This window comes from Eutrema salsugineum, unplaced genomic scaffold (genome assembly GCF_000478725.1).
Source record: "Eutrema salsugineum unplaced genomic scaffold, Eutsalg1_0 scaffold_22, whole genome shotgun sequence".
In the NCBI taxonomy this organism is placed as follows: domain Eukaryota; kingdom Viridiplantae; phylum Streptophyta; class Magnoliopsida; order Brassicales; family Brassicaceae; genus Eutrema; species Eutrema salsugineum.
Window position 1 is genome coordinate 1,008,209 of NW_006256812.1, and position 13,465 is coordinate 1,021,673.

At 37.6% G+C, this 13,465-nt stretch overlaps 5 protein-coding genes across 9 annotated transcripts; 2 read left to right on the forward strand and 3 right to left on the reverse strand.

Annotated features, from left to right (window-relative positions):
* Positions 1-133: 133 nt before the first annotated feature.
* LOC18015567 (UPF0187 protein At2g45870, chloroplastic) lies at positions 134-1,958 on the reverse strand. Of its 3 annotated transcripts, none has more exons than XR_002899362.1 (4): positions 1,180-1,958; positions 902-1,065; positions 567-773; positions 197-458 (listed from the first exon to the last, which is right to left on the reverse strand). XR_002899362.1 is itself a non-coding variant. In XM_006397700.2 (4 exons), exons 1-4 carry the CDS (start codon positions 1,861-1,863, stop codon positions 282-284), a joined length of 1,236 nt encoding a protein of 411 aa, XP_006397763.1. In that variant the 5' UTR covers positions 1,864-1,958; the 3' UTR covers positions 197-281. The 3 variants fall into 3 exon arrangements, 2 of the variants coding, with proteins under 2 accessions (XP_024010805.1, XP_006397763.1); XM_006397700.2 differs by having other exon boundaries at positions 898-1,065; XM_024155037.1 differs by having other exon boundaries at positions 134-773; positions 898-1,065.
* Positions 1,959-2,188: 230 nt separating this feature from the next.
* On the forward strand, positions 2,189-3,374 carry LOC18015568. Of its 2 annotated transcripts, XM_006397701.2 has the most exons (4): positions 2,189-2,327; positions 2,412-2,473; positions 2,823-2,967; positions 3,143-3,374. In XM_006397701.2, exons 1-3 carry the CDS (start codon positions 2,270-2,272, stop codon positions 2,940-2,942), a joined length of 240 nt encoding a protein of 79 aa, XP_006397764.1. In that variant the 5' UTR covers positions 2,189-2,269; the 3' UTR covers positions 2,943-2,967; positions 3,143-3,374. The 2 variants fall into 2 exon arrangements, with proteins under 2 accessions (XP_006397764.1, XP_006397765.1); XM_006397702.2 differs by having other exon boundaries at positions 2,823-3,200.
* A 562-nt stretch (positions 3,375-3,936) lies between these two features.
* Positions 3,937-6,376, forward strand: LOC18015569 (AT-hook motif nuclear-localized protein 9). The gene is made up of 6 exons (XM_024154980.1): positions 3,937-4,200; positions 4,399-4,870; positions 5,215-5,282; positions 5,358-5,489; positions 5,578-5,739; positions 5,823-6,376. The coding sequence occupies exons 2-6, from the start codon at positions 4,405-4,407 to the stop codon at positions 6,066-6,068; spliced, it is 1,074 nt and encodes a 357-aa protein (XP_024010748.1). The 5' UTR covers positions 3,937-4,200; positions 4,399-4,404; the 3' UTR covers positions 6,069-6,376.
* A 74-nt stretch (positions 6,377-6,450) lies between these two features.
* LOC18015570 (O-glucosyltransferase rumi homolog) lies at positions 6,451-8,629 on the reverse strand. The gene is made up of 6 exons (XM_024154979.1): positions 8,476-8,629; positions 7,791-8,374; positions 7,522-7,699; positions 7,380-7,444; positions 7,086-7,296; positions 6,451-6,961 (listed from the first exon to the last, which is right to left on the reverse strand). Exons 1-6 carry the CDS (start codon positions 8,626-8,628, stop codon positions 6,581-6,583), a joined length of 1,572 nt encoding a protein of 523 aa, XP_024010747.1. The 5' UTR covers position 8,629; the 3' UTR covers positions 6,451-6,580.
* A 1,321-nt stretch (positions 8,630-9,950) lies between these two features.
* Positions 9,951-12,455, reverse strand: LOC112086199 (O-glucosyltransferase rumi homolog). 2 transcript variants are annotated; one of them, XM_024155046.1, is made up of 7 exons: positions 12,279-12,455; positions 11,998-12,202; positions 11,291-11,871; positions 11,018-11,210; positions 10,853-10,917; positions 10,531-10,741; positions 9,951-10,439 (listed from the first exon to the last, which is right to left on the reverse strand). In XM_024155046.1, exons 2-7 carry the CDS (start codon positions 12,181-12,183, stop codon positions 10,071-10,073), a joined length of 1,605 nt encoding a protein of 534 aa, XP_024010814.1. In that variant the 5' UTR covers positions 12,184-12,202; positions 12,279-12,455; the 3' UTR covers positions 9,951-10,070. The 2 variants fall into 2 exon arrangements, with proteins under 2 accessions (XP_024010814.1, XP_024010815.1); XM_024155047.1 differs by having other exon boundaries at positions 12,297-12,434.
* Positions 12,456-13,465: the final 1,010 nt, after the last annotated feature.

Sequence of the window (13,465 nt, forward strand, 5' to 3'; positions counted from 1 at the left end):
TCCACATTGTGGAGATTATCATCATTAATTAATGATGGCGGCAAGCATTTCAATGTTTGGTTCATTCTGTTTTAGAAAAGTACTTATTCAACTAAATGATTCAGTTTGATTTTTGCATAAAAAGTAACGCGCAGTAAGTTAGGCATCACATACTACTCTCTGTTTACGTGTATACGTGTTCTACATTAATAATAGCAAATCTAAGTTAGGCATCACATACTAACTCTCTGTTTATATCACATCACATATGACAACGCAGAGTAGATTGTCATTATATTACTTCAAGATTTATGCCAACCATTGGATGAGTGTTTAATTTCATGCAACCTTTTCTTTGCGATGATCCGATTGCGTATGACCTCCTCGGATTCAACAGCTTCATCAATGTTACTAAGCACCATAGCACATAGCTCGTCTAAAGCTAGCATAGAAAATGGCTCCTCTATAAGAACACCCACCTGTAGACATTTCAAACAAAAGTTAAAGAGTGAGATATAACGAGGCCAAGACAAAACAGTGGATATATAAATAATGCTGCAATTGTGAAGGAGAAAGGAGTTGGGCACTTCTTCAATGCAGAAGAGAGATGCAGCGCTGATGAAAGTAGCAGGAACAACATTCCAGTGGCAATCATCCCAGAGAATAATAGGGAGTGTAAGATGCCATAAGACTAAGAACCTTGACGTTAGTCGTGTGTAAGATAGTGGGATCGGGATACCCATTAGTTGTTCACACACACTGATTCCTTCCTGTAATTGCAGCATCTTTGATTCCTGTAAAGTAGATATATATCTTAACTTGAGCACCAGACACTGTGTTCTTCATATCTAAATTCTATGGAACCAGAATCGGTGATTTGGAGATGACACAGTGTAGAAAAAAAAAAAGAAAAAATACCAACATATCGATCTTTGTACTGTCCAGTTTCAGCAGCTGAAGGCTTTGAGAGATGAATTGGATGAGGCAACGTGGACGATGCTTTGATTCAAGTATCAAAGACAGATCATCTGCTTCTATCACATTCCGGAGATCATCAGCGATATCTGAACCATAAATCACATGACACTACACATGAAAGAAGAAAACAAATTAAAATTGTAAGCAATCAATCATTAATCTCCGTCTACCTAACCCAAGCTAAGAGCATCACAATCCACAAGAGTAAGAACTAGGACAGACCTTAAGGGCCACAGGGAAAGCAGCAATATAACGCAAAAGAGTATCTCTGATTATCAATTCATCACCGGAGCCATGAACGGAAGAAACGACTTGCCTAGCTAAATCATTGGTTCCAGTTATGATCTTAACCCATGCTTTCCTTCCTTGTTCAAACCTTGAATAAGAAGCCTCGGTGCGAAACACCAGAAGCAGAGCTAAGGCCGGAGCCGTCAGCTGATACGGAAGAGGAGAAGCTCGAAGGACGGGGAAGAAATTAGGCAACCAGTCTAAACCCACGGCGGAGTTGTAGCCGGCGATCAGGATCGCGACGGTGGTGAAGAAGAAGACAGGGGGAATCAGAGACAATATAACTCGTGAGGAGGGGCTCGAGGATACGTGACGCAGATGGCGGAGTGAGCTTCTGTGCCTGACCCACTTCTCGTGTGTGTAGAGAGAGCGTTTCTGCTGCATCCGTCTCTCTTTGATGCCGTCCGACCAGTTCGGAACTGCTTTGAGCAGCGAAATGAGCTTCTCGGATAGATTTATCGGAGGCGAATCGTCGAATTTGGGACCGGAGGAGATGCAGTAAGGATTGAAATGGAGGGATTTGCGAGCTCTGGCGGAGATCCCGGGGCATAATCGTGGTTTGAGGAGGGCTCGCTGGGTAAAGTTAGAGGAAAAAGATAAGTTCATGGATTGATACATTTGGCGGGAAAATCGAGGTTTAGGGCTTTAGGTGGAGACGACGATGACGAGGAAGAAGAAAGGAGAAGATCGAGAAAACAAAAAGACGCATGCAAAATTGCAGAGTGTAAAGTGTGAGAGAAGCGATTTGGAGAAAGGTCGTTGGAACAGTTTGTGCGAAGCTTGAAAACGACAGCGTTCTAACTTCTCTCAGCCTTTTGTTTCAGATTAATGGGCTTATACTGTGCTTTTTGGGCCTCAATGAGATACATCTTATCTCCAAGCCCATAAAAGTTCGGACCCGACGTCGTTTGTTGATATACTCGTTCAGTCTTTGTTGTAATTTAGGGTTTATACGGAACGCGCATCTGCTTCGAACAAGCAAAGTTGAGAGATTATCTTTGGGGTGAATTGGAAGGGGGAAATAATGTCGAAGAAGAACAATTTAGCCAAGAGAAAGAAGCAACACGAGTACAATCTTCAAAGTACGTTTCTTTAAATCTTTTAAACGATCAGTACAATACGCATTTGTGTATACGAAATTAAATTTTTTTTTTCCCGATTTGCAGAAGAGAAAGAAATACAGGATAAGAAGATCAAGAAGCTTCAAACGAACAAGAACAAGATGAAAGTAAGCACCTTTTCTGTCCTGTATCTCGTAATTTTACTGATCTTCAGTTCATATAAATATGTGTTGAGCAAGTAGGAATCCGATTATACTGCAAGATAATGATATCGTCTGATACACTCTCTCTAATGAATTATTTTCTTTCATGAAATGATCTGATAGATTTGAATTTGCTTTAACTCAGTTGATTGATGTTCTTTTTGAGAAGATTGTTGGGGACTAATTATAGAAACGACTGTTGATTGAATCTTCTTTAGTAGAACATTTGACTAATTTGTCAGATAATTTTGAATCTTTTCTGAGGTTTAGAGTAGCTTATGATATCTGTGGTCGGTTGTTTTTGTTGTCGAAGGTTGATGGTAGTGGGAAGAAGAAGAAAGGTGGATTTTTTGTTGGCAAGAAGAAATTGAAGACAAAGCTCACTCCAGCCGCTAAAGCTAAAGCGGCTCAGGCAATGGAGCTAGACAAATGATAAGGAGCCTCATTTATTTTCACTTGTATGTAAACTCTGTTCTTCATTGATCTTTGTCATTTACTTTGAGGGAATCGGTTTGAAGTAGCTATCTTCCAATTTTCCACCAAATGTGGTTATCTACGGTTTGAAGTAGCTATCTTCCAATTTTCCACCAAATGTGGTTATCTCGCACCATGATTGCTTCTTCGTCTTTGTAGGTTACAACTTTTATGTATCACTCTCTGGCTTTTGAGGTCAAGATTTGTGCTTTCATTACTGATCGGGTCATTGAGGAATTAGGCGATTAATCTGTTTTGATCGTGTTATACTCTTCTGAGATGTATATTGTTGCTTCTAAAGTTCAAATTTATCATTGCAATAGATTCTGATTTCTCAGGGTCAAAGACTATCATTCATAGTAGATAATCAGAACAAAGATCTTTTCTGCTTTATTACACTGCCACTTAACGTGGTCATTAAAACACTTACAAAAAACAAATAATCATATTGTCATAATCAAGGTCTAAAATAAACAGTCTCAAAGATTACATGGTACAATAAAAGTTGGGATTCTAATAGGAAAAAATCTCTCAAATTTGGCTTTTAAGAGGTTATATCATCCCCATCAATATGGGGTCCTTGTGAGATATTTTAGACATGTCTTTCTTCTCAGCCTCTCGTCAAAGTTGCTCTCAAAGTGGAAGCCAGTGGGTAACTCTCTGACCAGAAAGGCCTATCCTTTCTTCACGCTCCACTCTACACTCTCCGGCGCGTGTACTTCAGCCTATCCACAGATTCCTCTGTTTCAAGACCAATCAGTCTATTATCTAGATAACCAACTTTGTAGATTTTGTTTGCTTTGAAGAAACAAGAGGGACGTGTTGCTGCGAGCGTTTGATACACGCGCCATCGCAAGAGTGTGGGCATAGGGATTATGAGCCGCACACAGGATATGCCTAGTTGCTATATAGAGCTACAGTCAAAGTCAGTTATTCATTAGGATTTTGAATTTCCATGACATATTTCAGAAAATTAAAATAAAAAGGATCTCATTGTTATCCTCACAGTAAATGCTTTTGCTTGAGGGTCTGTTAGAGGTTGTTTGTTTGTTTCTGTTTTCCTCTGTCACCCAGAAAAAGGAAAAAAAAAAAAGCACACGCAGAATAGAGAGAGAGAGAGATAACCCTAGAACCGAAATCAATCTAAGCCATTGTTGATAGAAGAGAAAGCTTTTGCTTGCTTGCTTATGAGTGGAAGAATGAAAGAGAGAAGACAAGTAAGCTGAGAAGTTGTTTAGCTTTGCATGTTCCCTTCTCCTCAAGTTTTATATCTTCTTAAAGTCTCCACCTTTGATTCTGTTTTTCTTCTTATCCATTTATCCTCTCTCTCCCTCTCCTCATAATTCTAGCCACAAGGGTTTCACTCCTTCTCTAGAAAGAAAGCACTTCAAAATCTAAGACTCTTTTGTCTTCAGCTGTAAATGCAAATGGATCGAAGAGATGCAATGGGTATAACCGGGTCGGGTTCTTACTATATCCAAAGAGGGTTATCCGGATCGGGTCCTCCAACGTTTCACGGATCATCACAGCAACAAGGGATTCGTCACTTACCTAATCCAAACTCTCCATTCGGGTCAGGCCCCACCGGGTTCGGTTCTCCTCCTTTACACGGCGATCCTTCTCCGACAGCGACAGCAACAGCAACTGGAGCCGGAGCTGTTCCCCATCATATCGGCGTTAATATGATGGCTGCTCCTCCTCCGACGAGTGAAACTCCGATGAAACGTAAGAGAGGTCGACCTAGAAAATACGGACAAGGACCAGACGGTTCTGTTTCTTTAGCATTGTCTTCTTCCTCTGCTTCGACCATTACTCCCAACAACTCTAACAAACGTGGCCGTGGTCGACCTCCGGGCTCCGGCAAGAAACAGAGAATGGCTTCCATTGGTAAACAAACTATCTCTGAAACTTGTCATCTTGAGGAAAAAGCTCCATTTTTTATTGTCGCTAGTAGATCAAACAGCCCAAAATTTGTTTATTGTTCACTTGAGAATAAATCTAATTGTTTATTCCTGATGTGTGGGAAAAGCTTAAAACTTTTCTAAAATGGAGCCATTTTGTTCTGTCTATTTAATATGTTGCTTAAATATAATTGGAATATCAGGGAAAAGCTTAAATATGTTCCTAAAATATAGTGGATTGTTTGTTGTCTTTATACGTATTATGTTGCTTAAATGTATTGATTCCATGAGCCTTTTTCTTCTTTGTTTTTGTTTTTTTGGATTGGTTAGGTGAATTGATGCCTTCATCTTCTGGAATGAGCTTCACGCCACACGTTATCGCTGTTTCGATAGGAGAGGTATGTTGAAACATTATTACAGAGCTTTCCTGAAATGTTATTTTTGCTGTGTTTGCTGAAAAGTTTTGAAAGCAGGATATTGCATCAAAGGTTATATCTTTCTCTCAACAAGGGCCAAGAGCGATTTGCGTCTTATCGGCAAGCGGCGCAGTCTCTACTGCAACTCTTATTCAACCATCATCATCCCCTGGAGCCATTCAGTACGAGGTTAAATTTGAATTTTCTCACTACAGGATAAGACAATGTTCGTTATCTCTCTGTTTTCATGTAACATATGTTTTTGTTTAATTTCCAGGGCCGGTTTGAAATCCTAGCCTTATCAATATCTTATATAGTTGCAACTGATGGAAGTTTCCGTAATCGAACTGGAAACTTATCAGTTTCGCTCGCTAGTCCCGATGGGCGTGTGATTGGCGGTGCCATTGGAGGGCCTTTAATAGCAGCAAGTCCTGTTCAGGTCGGTTTAGATATATTTCTTGAGCTCTGCGTTGTTTAAAGTCTGAATTCATGGGATTGAATACAGATTCTTGGTCATATCAGGTTATTGTAGGGAGCTTTATCTGGTCAGCTCCAAAGATCAAGAACAAGAAACGAGAAGAAGAAGCTTCTGAAATTGTTCAAGACACCAATGATCATCAAGCTCTAGACAACAATAAGAACAACACGGTTTCGCCTGTTCCTCAGCAACCTCCAAGCCAAAACCTGATATGGTCAACAGGTTCACGGCAAATGGATATGCGTCATCATGCTCATGCTCATGCTGATATTGATCTAATGCGCGGTTGATGATGATGATGACGATGATAGCGACAACTCTGTGTATATAAGGCATGGAATCAATCTAGGAAGAAGAAGAAGAAGAAGAAGAAGAAGAAGAAGAAGAAGAAGAAGAAGAAGAAGAAGAAGAAGAAGAAGAAGAAGAAGAAGGAGAAGGAACATAAGCTAACCTCTGAACAAAGTATGTTGAAATGTTAGGTTCAAAGAATGACTTTTATTTAGTGTACCTCTCAAATCTCTCTAGCTTATTTGGTTTTGTGACTCTGAAGATTTGCAGAGTTTCTTGATTTCTTTATCTCAAAATTTGTATGCTTGGATTTTTTGATCTACAGCATCGTTTGAAATCGTTGACTGAAAGTCTCCGGTCCAAGTTCACCGTACCGGAGACATCTTATACTGGAATTTGGGGGCATTGAGAGAATATTGTCAGATGGATCAAATTGTGAATTATGTTTAAAAGTAAATCTTAAACACCAAGTGATGTTTTGAATATTTCTTTTTGTATAGATAGCCAATAGCCATCATCGAGTAATGTTGATATGTTTCTTCTTTTGTTCCTCCCAGTACTCATTAGTCCACTTCTCAACTTCCTTCTCAACACTTTTTTTCTTCTCTAGAAACTTCTTGAGCTCATCTTCTTCAAATGGTGGAGGCATCTCACAAGCGCCCTTAACGCTCGGAAACATAATCAATGAGTCGCCCATACATTGTCTCACTCGACCTCCGTTGATCGGACACGCCATTATCTCCGAACACACTTCCTTGGCTCCTTCAGGCACTTGTACATTCATGTTCATCAACTTCCCATAGCTTTGCAATAGATACAACATGTAGTCATACACGTACTTCATTTGTAGATTCTTAAGTACATACTCACTCCCATTTCTCCCTATAGTTTTCGCCTGTAAAATTAAGTGAAGATAAGATCAAATACCAATAATCATCACCACTCTATATTCCATTGAAACAGTTTCTCTTTAATTCGGATATTTTTGTTTGAAGTTTCTTTATATATAAATATTTTACCTTTTTGGTATTGTTGTTGCCCCAATGGACGGCAAAGATGATGTCACTACATTTTTCACGAGGTCTAATAGGCCAATAATGTTCCATTGGAACTAAGCTTCTAGTGAAGAAGTCAAAGTAAAATGGCTTTATAAGAAGAGTCATACTGTCACAAGCTAATATATACTTTTCGCTCACCGACCAAGCCCTTCCTTCTACGTAAATCTTGTACCTTTCATTTATCCAAAACAAATCATTTGTATATTAAATTTTTTTTTATAATTCATCCCTTAATTAAAATTTATTTCTAAAAACCTGTGGGTGCATTGATCTTCTAGGTTTGAAGTCCTAAACCCAATCCTGCCCTCTCTCCTCCAATTCTGCAAGTACATTTTCATATCATCAATTCATCATCGATCATCATCATAAAAGAAATGTCAATTAAAGATATATATACCTGATGATAGAGATGAACCATGGGATCATGACATTTCATGAGGTCTCTTCTGAGCTTGGCAACTCCAGGATTCCCTTTCCAATATGCGTAAGGTTTTCTCTCTTCCCACTTCACCTTCTTAGCCCCTTCACTTATTGCCTCCGATAATTTGTTCCACTCCTTTACGTTAATCTCCGGCCTAACCATATGCATATTTAGGCTGTGAGCATCAATATCGAACCAAATTTCTATGTGTGTGATTTGTATGGAACGAGAAGTTGATTATTTACCATCCCCAGAAGCTCCAATCGGGGAAGACAATGTCGAAAGCACCGGCATGGCCACAGTAATGGAAGAGTGGAGGAGGTGGCCACGTCACATTGACTCCTGGTCTTGGCCTATAGTCTCTTCTCCATATTTCAGGAAAGTCATGGCACAAGAAGAGAAGCTCAAGATCAGGTACTTGGCCAGGATACATCCTTAGAAGCTGAACTATTCCCCATATTGTGAAAACATCTCTTGTCTGAAATGATTTCATGTATTGATGCACATACACTCTTCCTCCTTTTATAATTAGCCTGAAGTGTGCTTTATCACTCGCTCTCTCTAGCGTCTCTCGAGTGATTCCTGTCTCACGCCATGGTTCAAGATCCTTGTGGATCCACCTGAAGTAATCTGGACAAGTCTCTGGATCGTCCTTAGGGTCCGCTTTCTCCGGGTAGCTTGCAGGACACGTTTGTTTTGTTATGTTCTTGTATAGAGAGCATTGCAATGTGTAGTTGAGTGGTGGAGTGAGTGTGTTCTTGGGAATATTGACGTTGGTGTTTCTTGAGAATATTGGTGTCACTTTGATTCTACTTCCACTCAATAAAAACTATAAAAAGAAAATAACACACTTTTTGAGCCAAAACCATTTGCGTAACTGTAAGACTAAATAATGTTTAGATTATGATAACTAATCAAGTGTATAAGTACCAAATCCATCCAGCCTAGAGAAGCACCAAGGAGGATGATGAAGAAGACGAAAATGAAGATAGATGTGGTGATCCATGACTTGGTAAGTTTATAACTTACTCTCGAGATTGAGTTATTATGTTGTCTTTGAGGATCAACCACGTGAAGACTCATAGATATTATATGTTAAATTAACAAGAAAACAAAGAGCAAGAGAGAGATATATATATAGAGAAACAGACCTCACTTGTTGCTATGAGCAAGTGTAATGAACAATGATCTCTTTTAATTATGGTATATTAGAAGGAAAAGAGGATTACTTATATTGATTAATTTGTATCTAAGAATTGTATGTTGGACGTTGACTCATATTTTTGGGAAGATTATATAAAGATGTCAGCTATAATTACGGTTTTATTGAGATCCGAAGCAACCTCCTATAATAAGTTATTTAAAACTCTCTATGATCCGTGCGAGACTAATTTTGTATTATGAAGGGGAGATACCTAGTTAATATTTGTTCGTTAAAAAAAACAAATCAGTATATCTCTTTCGCATTATTATTTATGGTACAAGTATTTTTCTTACAAGTTATGGATAGTACTGCTGAGAAGCAATATTATTGTGCGTACATGGATTATGGGATAATGGATGAATGATGGTAATGGTTTAGTAAATTATTTTAAGGTGCAAATTTGGTAATTAAGTCTTTTAAGAAAAATTATAAGTCAAATGTTTTTGTTCGAATATATTTTGATGGATACACTCTTTTAGAATGTTTAAAGTTAATTAGGTAATCTCTCTAAATAAATAATTCAATGCAAATACTACACTAGTACTATATAGTATTAGCTATTTTGTCGTCATTGATTAATTTAATTCAAAGGGAGGGCAACGTCGCCTGTATATGTAATATTTAACTAGGCGAATTTACAAACTATTTTCTAAGTGTGTGTATGACTGGTGCTAATATTTTATGTCTGTCGCGTGACTAACGTGTAGGAAACCGTATATATAAAATCTGACGATTCTTTAGATTAGGTTGAGATAGCTTATTTTAATCAAATCAGTTGAAGATTAAGAAATAATACAACTAGTTCTCTCTCAGCAATTGATCAACAACTCTAATGTTTATGGTTTTAATTACTTACCAAACTTATCAATAGCTTGTAAGGTTTCATCATTTTATGTTAATACACTTACTAATTTAGGAGCTTTATACAACTCATGGTTGCATTACATCAATTGCTGGAACCATTACAAACTAAAAGATGGTTTTAAGATCTAGTAATTAAAATATATCTAACTTTTTTTGCTAATTTTTTTTTAAAAAAAAATACAGTTTGAATTGACGAAAAAAATTGTTGTTTATTTTAAAAATTTGGAATTATTTTTCTATATATAATGAACCTTTTAAAGTATCCATGCATAAATCAAGAAGATATCAAAATATATTGTATGTGTTGTAAACTTGTAGTGAATTAATATCCGCTATGTAAAAGAGAAAACGCTGTTTGTATAATTTGAACATACATCTTAACACATATTGCTAATTTCAATATGAATACAAATCCAACTATCCAAAAAAAAAAAACAAAAGCCTCTTTGTGTTTTGGTCAAGGCTTCTTGCCGTTGGTCAAATCACGAAAGTATTGGTCTTCCCAAAACTCAACCTGGCGAGTCAAATTGGCTTTTCTCTCAAGAACCTCTCTTAACTCCAGAGGGTTATAAGGAAGAGGCATCTCACAAGGAGACACTTCACTAGGAAACATCACCATCGACTCCGCCATGAAATCTCTCCACCGTCCCGTCGCCGGACATCCCATACTATCCGGCGTGATCTCCGTCGCTCCCCAAGGAATCTCCGGCTTAAACTTCAAAAGATTGGCATACTCATTCATCAAATGGAACATGTAATCATACACATATTCCATTTTCACCTCCTCTCTTATAAATCTACTCCCTTCTTCCCCTATCTTACGCGCCTGCCAGTTAAATAATCAACGGGTTAATATGTAATAAAGCATAATAAATCACAAGAAAGGGGTTCTCTAAACGTGTAATAAATATACAAACCTGATCTAAATGGGTGTTACCCCAATGTACGGCGTATTTGAGGGAAGTACACTTAGACTTGTCTCTGATTGGCCAGTAATGTTGTAATGGCATCATTCCTCGTATGTAAAAATCATAGAACTTAGGTCTCACGTATAATGTCATCGAGTCACATGCCATTATATATTTCTCGCTCACTGACCATGCCCATCCTTCTATATAAATCTTGTACCTATTAATTCCAACATTTCCCAAAATTCAAAATTCAATATTCTCAAAGATTACCCCCCAAAACCAAGTAAATAAAAGGATGGCTAATAAGTGTTAATATGTATATAACGACCTGTGGGTGCATTGGTTCTCTAGGTTTGAGTTCTTGAATCCTTCTCTGGATTCTCTAACCCAGTCCTTCAACACAAAAAAAAAAAAAAAGAATAAAAGATTATATAAGCAGTTTACCAAATTTAAAATGAATTTAGGGAAGTGATGAGATTCCGCGGAACATTACTTGGATGTAGAGACGAGTGTTCCAATCTTCTTGTGCTGAGACATTACATCTAAGAAGATCTCTTCTAGTGGGGGCCACATGAGGATTACCTCTCCAATAAGCATACGCCACGCGGTCTTTCCATTGCGTCATCTTGCTCCCATCTTCTATCGCCACCAGCGATTTAGCCCAAGGTTTTATATTAGCCTCAGCCCTAGCCCAATAAACAATATAAAGCCTAGTTAGTTAATTGGGCTCATTTTAAGCCCACTAAATGAAGAGATTTTTGGGTACCAGCCCCAAAAGGACCAATCAGGGAAGACGATATCCAAGCTGGCGTCATCAGAGCAGTAACGGAATAACGGAGGTGGGGCCGGGTGTTGTCGACCTTTAAAGTCTTTAGATCGGACGGTTGGTCTATCATCCGCGTCAAACATGAGTTCGAGATCGGGCAATCTCCCTGGGTACCACCGTAGCAACTGTACGATGCCCCACAGAGTAAAAACGTCTCTAGTCTGGATAGATTTTCTGTACTTCTTAACGTAGACTTTCCCGTCGAGGATTATGACCCTGAAATGCGCCGTCCTCCTTGCTTTCTCTAGCATCCCTCTCGTTATCCCTGTCTCTCTCCATGGCCGTAGATCCTCGTGGATCCAACGGAAATAAGAAGGACACGTGGATGGTCTTGAATGGTTGCTTCTGGGATTATTGTTGTTTCTCCATGTGCTGCCATCTTCGGAAATTGGAATTTGCTGTTTTTGCTGTTGTGTCTGGTTCTGTACGGCATCGCATTGGTCAGGGAATTTATGCTTCGTGATTGGTGAATTTCTAGTTGTTGTTGTTGTTGTTACTTGCTTCAGACCTGCAAGAGTTGTCTGAAGTAGAAGACGAAGAGATCTGAATTATATATAACACTCTCAAGTTCACAAATTTACTAAACTTGAAGAAGATATTTTTTTATATATAAAAATTGAGGTGAGGTGTTTTAGATTCGAACTCACGAGATCGAAACAACCGAGTAAGTCTAAGAGACCAGCAGATATGAAGAGAGAAGATGCGACGAACAGAGTAGCTTTTGCGATGCGTTTTCCTGTATGCGAAGCCGTTTTGATACGAAGATAATTACCATGCCCGTTGGTTTGAGGATCGTTGTTGTTGTTCCTCTTCATGCTTTTCCGTTGAACCATGAATCTATCTTCTGCTCACCTTTTAATTATATACATACACAAACATTCAACACAAGAGAAGATAACGAGATTCGGGCGATATTATTATACGTTACCGAAGCGAGAAGAAGCACCAAAGCTTTGATTTTGATTTTCGATTTGTGCTTTTCCACGAGGATTTGAATCTTGTTTCACGTTTTCTTCAACACTAACCACAAGTTCACATCTTTTGTGTTAATAAGTTCATATTTTTGTGTGTGAATGTTGTTTACTTTTTCTGTGTTTCCAAGGGTTAATGATTTTTTTGAATATATAAGACATAATATAATACTAGTTGGAGCATCCATTTTCCTATGATCCTATCACATATAGACAGACTCGTTTATTTCCTTTTCGGTTTCCCAAATAATAATTTCTTGTAATCGTTGAAAGTCTAGGAAAATCTAAGATCTTTGAAGTTATAAGACAGAAAATCTTAAATCTGTTGATTAAAACTAAAGTATTTACGGGCGCAATTAGTTAAAACCCTCTTTGAGAAAGTTTGTTATAATTGAATAAGAATCCCAACTCAGAAAGAAAGAAAGTTAAACTTTAGCCACAAAATAAAAGTTCAGTGACATCACAGACCATAGTCACCATATTCGACCACTCATATACAAAGACAGAATAAATTAATCGTTAAATAATTCCATGTTGTATGCTTTATAATAATCATTGGAAAAATAATAATAATCATACGTTACAGACTTGTATACATCTTTCCCAGGCTGTTCAAATCTATGTTGACTACCCTTTAATCTTCTTAATCCTGTTCTATATTTTACTTATTGCTAAAAAATATTACAGCGTCCTTTAAATTGAACTATTTGGGCCGTAAAAATGCACAAAGGCCCAATAATTACAAAACGAGTAGTCTCCATCTCGTCTCAGCCAGAAGGTCTGACTCGAACACTCTGTTGAACAGGTTTTTTAGAAAAATTATTGGGTTCACCCCTAGGGATGAATTATTCATTCATCCCTCTCATTTTAGCCAATGAAAATCTACCATATAATAAAATCACTTAAAGTAACTTACCAAAATAACACATTTTAAATATATTTTTTTAAATAAGAAAAAACTAAAACCTAATTTGGAAATATTGAACCCAAACATAATATTAAAGTTTATGTAGAATTATTTTTAATAAAAACATATTTTACATAATTATTTGTTTATTTTCGAAATTTAAAAATAAAAAAAAACTAAACCCTAAATTAAAAATAGTGAACCCAAACATAATATTAAATTATCTTTTTAATAGAA

What these genes read in the sequence shown, in the direction of transcription:
- LOC18015567 (XM_024155037.1), bottom strand. Translation starts at nt 1,863, where the DNA reads ATGTATCAATCCATGAACTTATCTTTTTCCTCTAACTTTACCCAGCGA. An exon ending in CTTTCCCTGTGGCCCTTAAG is followed by an intron (nt 1,066 to 1,179) that starts GTCTGTCCTAGT and finishes TTTCATGTGTAG; the next exon opens with TGTCATGTGATTTATGGTTC. An exon ending in GTACAAAGATCGATATGTTG is followed by an intron (nt 774 to 897) that starts GTATTTTTTCTT and finishes TCTACTTTACAG; the next exon opens with GAATCAAAGATGCTGCAATT.
- LOC18015568 (XM_006397701.2), top strand. Translation starts at nt 2,270, where the DNA reads ATGTCGAAGAAGAACAATTTAGCCAAGAGAAAGAAGCAACACGAGTAC. An exon ending in ACACGAGTACAATCTTCAAA is followed by an intron (nt 2,328 to 2,411) that starts GTACGTTTCTTT and finishes CCCGATTTGCAG; the next exon opens with AAGAGAAAGAAATACAGGAT. An exon ending in CGAACAAGAACAAGATGAAA is followed by an intron (nt 2,474 to 2,822) that starts GTAAGCACCTTT and finishes TTGTTGTCGAAG; the next exon opens with GTTGATGGTAGTGGGAAGAA.
- LOC18015569 (XM_024154980.1), top strand. Translation starts at nt 4,405, where the DNA reads ATGCAAATGGATCGAAGAGATGCAATGGGTATAACCGGGTCGGGTTCT. An exon ending in TCGCTGTTTCGATAGGAGAG is followed by an intron (nt 5,283 to 5,357) that starts GTATGTTGAAAC and finishes TTTTGAAAGCAG; the next exon opens with GATATTGCATCAAAGGTTAT. An exon ending in TAGCAGCAAGTCCTGTTCAG is followed by an intron (nt 5,740 to 5,822) that starts GTCGGTTTAGAT and finishes TGGTCATATCAG; the next exon opens with GTTATTGTAGGGAGCTTTAT.
- LOC18015570 (XM_024154979.1), bottom strand. Translation starts at nt 8,628, where the DNA reads ATGAGTCTTCACGTGGTTGATCCTCAAAGACAACATAATAACTCAATC. An exon ending in CTCTAGGCTGGATGGATTTG is followed by an intron (nt 8,375 to 8,475) that starts GTACTTATACAC and finishes TTCTTTTTATAG; the next exon opens with TTTTTATTGAGTGGAAGTAG. An exon ending in GATTGGAGCTTCTGGGGATG is followed by an intron (nt 7,700 to 7,790) that starts GTAAATAATCAA and finishes GCATATGGTTAG; the next exon opens with GCCGGAGATTAACGTAAAGG.
- LOC112086199 (XM_024155046.1), bottom strand. Translation starts at nt 12,183, where the DNA reads ATGGTTCAACGGAAAAGCATGAAGAGGAACAACAACAACGATCCTCAA. An exon ending in GATTGGTCCTTTTGGGGCTG is followed by an intron (nt 11,211 to 11,290) that starts GTACCCAAAAAT and finishes TTATTGGGCTAG; the next exon opens with GGCTGAGGCTAATATAAAAC. An exon ending in ACACTCGTCTCTACATCCAA is followed by an intron (nt 10,918 to 11,017) that starts GTAATGTTCCGC and finishes TTTGTGTTGAAG; the next exon opens with GACTGGGTTAGAGAATCCAG.